Source organism: Vigna unguiculata, chromosome 9 (genome assembly GCF_037176805.1).
Source record: "Vigna unguiculata cultivar grain cowpea cultivar isolate G323 ecotype 2 chromosome 9, ASM3717680v1, whole genome shotgun sequence".
Taxonomy (NCBI): domain Eukaryota; kingdom Viridiplantae; phylum Streptophyta; class Magnoliopsida; order Fabales; family Fabaceae; genus Vigna; species Vigna unguiculata.
Window position 1 is genome coordinate 28,471,520 of NC_140800.1, and position 10,988 is coordinate 28,482,507.

General features: G+C 27.4%; 1 protein-coding gene across 1 annotated transcript; it reads right to left on the reverse strand.

Moving 5' to 3' along the window:
- Positions 1–4,484: 4,484 nt before the first annotated feature.
- Positions 4,485–7,365, reverse strand: LOC114195837 (gibberellin 20 oxidase 2-like). Its single transcript, XM_028086257.2, has 3 exons — positions 6,794–7,365; positions 5,996–6,317; positions 4,485–4,889 (listed from the first exon to the last, which is right to left on the reverse strand). Exons 1-3 carry the CDS (start codon positions 7,363–7,365, stop codon positions 4,617–4,619), a joined length of 1,167 nt encoding a protein of 388 aa, XP_027942058.2. The 3' UTR covers positions 4,485–4,616.
- Between the last annotated feature and the right edge of the window lie 3,623 nt (positions 7,366–10,988).

The following is a 10,988-nucleotide window of genomic DNA, read 5'->3' on the forward strand; positions in this document are numbered from 1 at the left end:
ATATATATATATATATATATATATTCATGTTTAGAAAAAAGTCTATAGACTAGCCTTGGTCCATAAGATTTTGGTGGGCTTTTTGGTCTTGTGGAGTTTTTTAATAGGGGATTTCTAGCCTTATGGGCTTTTTTGGCCCCAACCCACGTGGGTCAGAGCCAAACCCTATGGAGTAGGCCAAATTGACAGCTCTAAGTTTGAATGTGGAGATCTTGAAGGAGATACTGTAGCTTGTAAGTTATCATGGTTAAGCCTCAATACTCTATTTCTTTTGGAAGATTTTTTTTTTGTTTCCACGAGAGATAAAAGATGTTCCTAACCACACAAAAACCCGTAATAGATCATATAGTGTTTGGATATGTTGCCCAATCCAAGTCATTAATGCCTTTCAATTGTATTAGTTAGCAAAAAAGAATAGGCCTTGGGAAGAGTTAAACTTAATGTATTGGAGGACATGTTGGTTGGCTCAATGGTAGGGTATAGTCGGTGTGTGTATAAGCTGACTTAATAGTGAACAAAGAAATATATGTTAGGTATAGAACTAGTTATATATAGAAGCTTCCCTATAACTTCGTTGTAGGAATCAACATCAATTTTTTTATTTATAGGTTCAAAAAGTTCCTTGTTGTTGCTCATGAAAGTTGTGCAATAGGGTTTACCAACAAACATTCATGTTTCTTCTAGGATGTCCAAAGCATATTTTATTTGGCACAAATGAATTCCTTTCTTTAATCTGGCCACTTCAAATCCTAAGAAGTATTTAAGCTCTCCAAGATCTTTAATACGATGTTGTGTAGAAGAACTTGTATGTTTTGAATTTCATCTAAGGAATCCCCTCAAGGTAATGTCATTGACATAGACAATTAGAGTTATAAAATGAGAAGAAGATTTTTTTAATGAATAAGGAATAATTAGACTTGGATTGAACACAATTAATTGAAATAAGACATGAAGATAGTTTGGCTAGCCATTGCCTACTATCTTGCTTCAACCCATATAGGGATTTGTTCAACCTACAAACTTGATTATTCTTTTAAGCATTGAGACTAGGAGGGAGTGTCATATATGCTTCTTCATCTAACTGTCCATGTAGGAAATCATTATCTACATCAAGCTTGTGTAAAACCCAGTTTTTAGTAGCTACTAGAGCAAGAAGCACTCTAATAGTAGTGAGTTTTTTTCTCTATGGAGAATATGTCAAGAAAATATGTCCCTTCAAGCTAGGTGTATCCCTTTTGCAACCATTCTTTCATCTTTCAAAACTCCCATCCACTTTATGTTTGATCTTATACACATTTATATCCAATGAGTGTTTTTCCAGTAGGGCATTTGGTAAGATGACAACTTCCATTCTCTTGTAGAGCTTTAATTTCTCTTTTCACAACTTTAATCCATTCATGATGTGTAAGGTTTGTTGTTAACAGAAATTGCGAGTGTATATTAGGTGTTTTTTTAATAAATAATCACATGACAGAACATAGGAAATAGAATATGTAGTTTTAGAATTAATTATTTTTTGAATAAAATGATTATTAAAGGATTGTTTAACCTGATGATGAAAGTATCTCAAATATCGAGGAAGCCTTCTCACTTTGTTGGATCGTCTATTATTTTTGTAATCTTCACTTCTAATTTCTGAAGAGTCCAAAGTTTTGAGCTAAACACTCTTAGTATTAGTATTAGGGCATTCTCTTAGAGAGGAATCATTAATAATGTTGGTATCTAGATTTTGAGTTTCAACTTCATCACAATAATACATAAAGTCCTTAAAGAAATCAAAATCATTTTGATCTTTATTAAATTCATGACTATCATTGCAATTCTTACAATGAAAGACATTTTCATAGAATATAACATTTCTACTAAATAAAGATCTCTCTAGATTTAGTATCTAGGAGAACATACCCTTTAACACCAATTTTGTATCCAAAAACACTCTTTCTCAATCTAGGACCTAACTTATTTCTACTATTTTCAAGACGAGAAGCAAAGCACAAACATAAAAAAAAATTGAAGTCTACATATGTAGGAGGAATCTTATGAATTAATTCATGAGGAGTTTTTCACAAAGTAGGTAGTTTGTTGATTAAATGCACAACATGAGAAATAGCATAAGACCAATAGGCTTTCAGAAGATTAGATTGAAAAATGAAGTTACGAGCAGTGTTTAGAATATGTTGATGCTTCTACTCAACAACAAATATCTATTGAGGAGTTCCAGCAAAAAAAAATTCATGTATAATGTCATGGTTATTATACAAATCATCATACTCCAACTCTTGACCATTGTTAGATCTAATGGTTTTAATATTTTTCCCAAATTGATTTTTGATAAACTCTACAAAATTTAACATAAAAAACATGGTTCACTTTTAGTTCGAAATATAAAAAAAAAAAAACCCAAGAATGTCTACTATAATCATCCATAATAGTTAGAAAATATTTGTAACCATGGATAGAGGGAATAGATAGAGGTCCTCATATGTCAATATGTGTCATATAAAAAACATAAGAAGAAAGAGTAGTACCGTGTTGAAAAGATAATTCTAGTATTATGTAGGTAGTACAATCCTCTGTAGATAATAACATGCTCAATCGTCCTTGATGTAGAATTATTTTGGATTTGACACATCTTAGAATAAAAATTTAGCTTGTAATTTGAGGAGATAAAGTCTTGATGATACAAGAAAGAAACATCATATTTAGATTTCTTTATGTTTCCATCAGTAAACTTGAGTTTATTCTTGGATACAAAGGCCCGTTTCCATAAAGATTGAAAAACAAGAGTTAGACTTGGGTTTTCTTCGGGATGTAGATAGTAAGGGCTTGACAGGTTGAGGAACTAATCCATTATGTTGTTTGTTTTTTTGGTAGACGATGCCATTGATAAAGAAGCTCAACCAACACCAGGAAACGAGGAAAAAGAGAGAGAATCAACAGAAGCAAAGCACGCACTCAACCTGCTCTAATATCATATTTAATATGGTATGTAAGTAAAACTCTAGTCCTTTCCATGGTCGCTCGAGGTACAATGATTCAGAGAGAAAGGAAATGAAAGAACTAAAGTATGAAATTCTTCACAAATTTAATTGATTAAATATATCGTCGTACAAATAGAAAGGGTGAAATTTGTCTTAAATAGATTTCCATAAAACCTAAAACTAGAATATTGTTAAACAATAGTAATCATAAATAAACAAATGGAAAAACTAATATAATAGTTTATTAGAGTTTTAAAGAGTTTTAAAGGTTGAAATTCTTGATAAATAAGTGATTCCATGTTAAATTTACTAATATACTCACTCAAACAAACTCATACTATACTTTCCTATATTTATGCATATCTATGGAAAATCTGTAATAATAATTTTGTTTAACTATTCATTTGGTTCTTCATTTTGTCCCAAAATGTCAAGTTGGTCCTCTAGTTTTTTGTGTCAATTTAGTCATGATTTGTGAAAAAGTGATGCAATTTGGTCTTTTTTGTTGGTATCGCGCAGCGGAATGACTAGACAATGGTCAAAAACCAAGAGGGGGTGAATTGGATTTTTATAAAACTTAACAGATTTAAAAAAATTTCTCAAGATTTTACTGATTAACTTACAGTCACAATTACTTTAAATGCAAGTTGTAAGACCCGATAAATTTAAATAATTAAATATATAATTATTTAATAAATGCGGGTAGTAGATGCCTTTATGGCATTTAATGTTAATTGTTGTGATGTGGAAAAGTACTAGCTTAATGGTTGAAAAATATTAATTTTAATAAAAATATCAACATAACATTTATGCAAAAAATAATTTTGTGTCACTTTAAAGGGGGGACAACATTGTTCTATTTTAACAAAAATTGAGACTAAAATTGAATATAAAAAATAAATATAGAGAGACTAAATTAAGACTCTACCATGTGACACTGCCACATCACATTGAGAGTGCCATGTGGCACAACACTAAAGTGATACATAGAAAAAAGTCAATAAAAAAATTTAAAATAATCACAAAAAATTGCAGGAAATTGTTGCCGGTTTTTTTGCAAAATAGTTTGTATAAAACACTTTTGTAACAAATTTTGTAAGAAATACTTATGAATTTTATAATTTTGTAGGAAATAATTACTCACGAATGAATTATCTGCCAATTAAAATTCTTAGAAAAAATAGTAGGAAAAAGTCTTTTCTTGCAAATTTTTTTAACAAATTTGCAAGAAAATTTCCATGTAATATGAAAATTTTTAATAGTGCTAATTTTAACATCGTTTGTACAACGCTAAAGGAAATGACCAAATTACATTACTTTTTTCACAAATTAAAACTAAATTGACACGGAAAAAAATAAAAACTAAAAAATCAACTTAACATTTTAAAATAATTAGACTTAATAATTATGTCATTCAATCATATAATTTTATTAAACATTGAAGTGAGAAATAAAGTAAACCATAATTATTAGCACGCAACAAAATGTGGATTCAAACACTAATGAAGTGAAGCATATGTATTAACACACCACAAAATATAGAGGTTCAATCAAACACTACCATACATGACTTTGAAAGTGCAACTTTGATACTATGCAAAAGCAAATAATACATAATGATGATGACATGAAGAACTAGAAGATGGAGGAGTTTGAAGAGCTTTGCCACTGTATGAAGCTTTGGAGTGTAGCAACATCAGCCCTATAGTGTTTCTGTGTGAATTCACGCAAACTTGACCATGTAAAATCAGGGTACTTTCTTTCTTCATTTTTGGTTATCAGAAACTTTGGAGGTCTCACCACTTTGTCCTCTTTTGGACACACAAAGTAAACCAGTGACCTTCTCTCTCTGTATGTGTTCACCAGTGCCCTATGAAGACAACTCTTGTATCTCCCATTTGACAATGCCTACCACACCAACACCATTTCAATTCATCAATTTACATACATTTTAGCAAACTTTAATATGGGGCAAACATTGTAACAAATAATGAAATAGAAAAGTTTTGAGGTCTTAAGGAGGTGACAAAATTGCCTAATGGCTGTGGAACTATATTGTGGTCAAGTGGAAAAATTAGAATTCAGAACAGACAAAAGAAAAAAGTGTGATGACATGGATTCGCAGAATACAGTGTAGAAATAGACAGCGTTGCTGTATAATTGAGTAATGATTATGTCATGATGGCTAAACCTACTGCTATACAGATGAAAGGAGAAGAAAAACAACTGTGATGAAATGCAAACAAACACTTCAATTAGTTTAAGACTTGTGTTGATTAAAAATATTAATAATATATAAATGGGTGAAAATTTTATTTCGTAAATCAATTTTATAAAACTAAATTGAATTTATAAAAATATATAAATATAAAACTGTGATGTGTACTTGTATGTATAATTATTTTATACTTTATCTGACGATGGATACATGTCATAGCCATCTGCTTACTCACGCATCACATCAAATATTTTCTTTATTTTTCTTTTCGACACTAACCACATATATTGTCATCGAATCTTTGTCGTATATGTGACAAGTCCAGAAAAATAGTAGTTATATTTATATTAACTTTAAGTATATATTATTTTTTTAAGTGATATTCCTGTTTACTTAGAAAAAATTAAATATATTTTTTATTTTAGAATTTTCCAAACAAAAAAACAGTATTTAATTATCTCAAAAATTTATCGCACAGTTTTTAATAAAAAGATCTTAAAAAATAATGAATAAAGTAGTAGCCTTAAAAGTGAAATAGACCCAAAAGGCTGACAAATATGATTAAATGTTTAATTGAGTAAAGAGTAAAATAAAATCATTTAATTTATTAATTATTTATTGCAGAGCTTTGAGCGAAATTGGTTCGAAATATAAAATCATGTATAATTCATTTATACAGTAACTCTAATAATGATATGTACTATTTATGAAAAGGTTTCCCGTTGAAGTTATTTGGGACGTGGCAACATGTATATATGCAACAGTGATAATTAAGATGGGAAATTGCGATAGTTACCATGAAAGTGTCACCAATGTTTACAACGAAGGCTTCAGATCGAGGGCGAACAGCACGCCATTTGTTATCAGCAAAAACTTCTAAGCCTCCAACTTGGTCTTGATGAAGAATAGTGAGTGATGTTGGATCAGTGTGAGGGCCAGTTCCTAATGTCAGGTTCGCACTGTTGCAAGGTGGATAATAGTTGCACCTCATTATTGAGTCTCCATCTTCAAAAAATCTTCGATAATGCAAACCATCCACTCCCAAACTAATTCCCAAAAGCTCCATTATTACTGAACTTAACTCCTTCATTGCTTCGCAGTACTCTTGATACACCCTCCTGTTGCAAAAATCTGTTAGTTCCTGCTTTCATTACCATTCATAATTGTGTCCTTGCTACGCAATTTGACACATTATTTATTGCAGATGTTGTCTGTTTTATTACACGTGGCCTGCCGGTGTTGTCAAGGATAATTTTCACTGAGTAGTTGTAATAATTCTGTTTGTTTATTCTTTCATAAATATAACTTTGTTCAAGAAGATAGTGGGTCAAGCAACAAGTTAATGTAACACAACCAACTTTGTCTTGTAGTGAAGGAGAAACATCCACATCATCCTCTGTCATGTGTTCTTGTTTGTTATTACATAAAATTTGTTCAAGATTATGCGTCTCATTTACTTGTTTACAGAACAGGTAATTAATACATAAAAGCAGACGTCAAAGAATGTTGTTGAGAATGTATTAGTTAAAAGCATTATGATTTTATTATTGTATTAAGTGTAGTTTTGAAAATAAATTTTGTTGAATGGTCTTACCCTGTGTGTTGAAGGTCCTGGCCTAAGACAGAGTGAAAGTAGTCAACAATCTGGGAATTGGAGAAGCCTTGGTGATGGAAGAGGAAAGAAAAAGTCTCTTTCCAAGGCAATTTGGAGGAGTAACGATCTGCATGAGCACCAGAGTAACCAGAGACTGCACCAGGTTTTCTCTGAGCAGTGAGTTTTTTGGTGATAGGGAGCTTGAAAATGGTGTCAATTTCATGGTAAGCAGCGTCTATGAGATCTGGGTTCACACCATGGTTGATAACTTGGAAGAACCCATGCTTTAAGCACGCATTTCTCACAAGCTCTGCAGCAATGGCAATGGCTTTCTCATCACCATTCCTCATCACTCCCAAATCCACAAGGGGTTCCATTAACTCTTCTTGTGTGGCCTTAACCAAATCCCCTGAAGGCCAAAAGAACTCTTTTGGCATTTCCCCTTTCATTTCTTGAAAATTTGAGTTAAAACCTAACACTCCATTCTCTTCTTTCGACTCATCTTCTGCCTGTGATGCAGGGTAGACAAGTAGAGTGGTTGAAGCACTTAGTTCCATTAGGTGAGGAGACATGTTTGCATACATTAAAAGCTAGGCTGCTCTATATATATTTGTATAACTAACTTGGAGGGAACAATTATAGTGTGAAGTAAAGAAGGATACTATTATTTCAAGGAAAATGATTTTTTAACGTGACAACTATTTTACGATATGAGGTGGTCTCACAGGCTCATCTTCAACCAATATTAGTCAATTATACCAACAAAACACACTTTTTATTTTTAATTTTAATACAAAAACATTGATATGATTTAAAAAAATTAACAAAAACTATTCCATATTTTTTCAAAATTTGTGATCAAATTCGAATTAAAAAAACTATAAAACTAATTTGATATTTTCGAACGAAATAATTAACCAAAAAGTACTTCTAAAATTTTTATATAAATTAATGAAAACATTATATTTACTTTTTTTCATAATAATAAAGAATTTTGTTATTATTGTAATTACAAAATTAAATACAAATATTTTTATAATTTTATTATAATTAATTTTCATGAATTAAATTTAAAAAAACAATCTAATCCAAAAAATAATTAAATTGAACAAATGATCACTTAAAAGATAATATTAATAAAATAATTATTTTAATTTAAAAAAAAATATTTAAAAGATAAAATTGAAAAATAAATGTGTAAAAAAAAGAATTCCTTTATATATAGATAAAAATAAATAAAAAACTTAAAATATAAAATTATATAAAATAAATTAAATATTTTAAAATTTTAAAAATATATTTAAAATTATATATTAAATTATATACATATAAAAAGTTTAGAAGGGCACGGCCGCCTTTGTCATATAAAAAGTCCATTAATGGGTACTTCTAGATGTAGTTTTCATTTTTTTTTTCTCACTTAAAAATAATATTAATAAAATAATTATTTTTATTTTAAAATAATATTTAAAAGATAAAATTGAAAAGTAAATATGTGAAAAAAAGAAATTCCTTTATATATATAGATAGAAATAAATAAAAAAATTAAAATATAAAATTATATAAAATAAATTAAAAATTTTAAAATTTTAAAAAATATATTTAAAATTATATATTAAATTATATACATATAAAAAGTTTAGGAGGGCACGGCCGCCTTTGTCATATAAAAAGTCCATTAATGGGTACTTCTAGATGTAGTTTCCTTTTTTTTTTCTCGCTTAAAAATAATATTAATAAAATAATTATTTTTATTTTGAAAAAATATTTAAAAGATAAAATTGAAAAGTAAATATGTGAGAAAAAGGAATTCCTTTATATATAAATAAATAAAATTAAAATATAAAATTATATAAAATAATTTTAAAATTTTAAAATTTTAAAAAATATATTTAAAATTATATATTAAATTATATACATATAAAAAGTTTAGAGGGCACGGCCGCCTTTGTCATATAAAAAGTCCATTAATGGGTACCTCTAGAAGTGGTTTCCATTTTTTTTATTTTTTCTTATATCTGTATTTCAAAATTAGTTAGAAAATTATAAAAGAGAATTATCAAATATTATTATTCTTATTTTGACACCAAACACTTTATATTTATATTTATTGTTTTACTTTTTTTATGGAAAATGACAGGATAACAAGTTTTTTTACAAACTTTGACAACCTATTTATTTATTTAAAAAGAAAATGCTAGTTTATTATTTTATTTTAATTAAAATTAAAAATTTAATCTATTTTTATTTTATTTATAAAAAATTTGTCAAATTTGTCAACAAAAATTTTTGTCAAAAAGATATATAATAAATACAAAATGGATAAACAAAATTTATCAATGATTAAATTATTTCTAAAAGTGAGTTGACGGTGTAAAAAAAAAAAAAACATTCTCTAAGAAATTATGTGTAACAAAGAAAAATTAAGTGTAAAAACAAAATCAAATTAAATTGTTGTCTAGATTACTAATAGAACTGTAAAATACTTGACTGTTTGGAAGACTCATATGGTATAAATGAATTGTTTGTTACCTATTTATTGTTTTATAACAATTTTAGAAGTTTATTAAACTAAATGTTAATAAATGTTTGATAATTTTCACTGACTATTTGTAGGAGTTGGCAGAATCATATAATTACGAAAAATATCTAAATATATCTTGTGACTTATGACAGAAAAATGACATTCATGCATTTTATTTCACTGAATTAAAAAATAAAATAAAATCTATACAAATCAAGTCAAAAATAAAATAGTCTAATTCCAGAAAATGCAGTTAGGCCTACTTATCGAAATAAATCCACAACCTAATTATGGCAAATCAATTTCATTTGAAAATTTATAACTAAATACTGATCGTAATAACTAATTTTTAATATTTTTCATATATCATATTTCATGTACCATATAACTCAAATTTTAAAAACCATTACAGTTGTAAAACTTTTCTTTGAAAATTTTTCTTCGATACAGATATAATAAGAGAATTCAACATATGTATTTAGAAATTAATAATATAATTTGATCACAATTGACTTTAATATATTTGGTATAATTAATTATATAAAGTTATATTAATAACAATGTGTTCACAATTTGGTGTGAATTTTTTTCATCATCGTGAACATTTAGATGATATAAATAGGCATTAACAACTAGAGTTTCATATGTTGATCTATCAATAATTTCTATTAAGAAGCATAATTTTGTCCGTTTTCTAGTCCAATCACTTTTTAAGTGGATAAGATAGGTTTACTAGGTACAAAAGTATTAAATTGGTGCAATTTTGACTTCAAAATTATAAAAAAATTGTGTCAATTTGGTACAATTTTATTATGAAAATGTCATGTCATCTTGATATAACTTAAATTTGTTGTAATTTTTTTTTAATTTTAGTTGAAATCGTGTTATCTCAGTATGATTTCAATGTATTCTAGTATAAATTGAGGTTGTGTCAGTTTGGTACGACTTTAATTTATTATAATTTTTTTAATTATAATTGAAGTTGTACGAAGTTGACACGACTTCTTCAAAATAAAGTTGTATCAATGGTATGACCATTTTCATAATTTTGGAATCAAAATTGCACCATTTTGGTGTTTTTTCCTTACTTAGACAACTTTTTTTTTTTCATAAGCTTACTTAATTTTCAAATTATTTATTATTTTTTATACTTTTAATTAAGATATTGTTAATTTTTTTTATCTACTAAGTACTTAATTTCTTTATATTTTACAATTAAGCATATGTCTTTAATTATTTTGTTACTTAGTTGACATGATTATTGTCTAATTATATGGTTGTGTTGTCTTTATGTTTTAAGAAATATTAGGTTTCTTTATTAATATCAATGAAAACACATGCACGCCTATTTTTTTATTAAAGATAAATAATTTTTTAACATTAAAAGTAAATATAAATATTTTTTAAAATTTTATTATAAATATTTTTTATTTATTTTTGTAGGTAATTTTTTTATTAAAGATACTTATTTTAGTTTCAAAATGAAAAATTAGTTAAGTCTGACGGTTACTTAAAAGATAAAAATAGTAAAATAAAGTTTTAATTAAAAAAATGCAATTTATTAAAGAGTATAATTGGGAATAGAAATGCGGACATCAAAATTGAGAATCCCTTACATATAGGTACAAATAAAACGACATTGTAATTAATGTAAAAAAATAAGTGATTTGT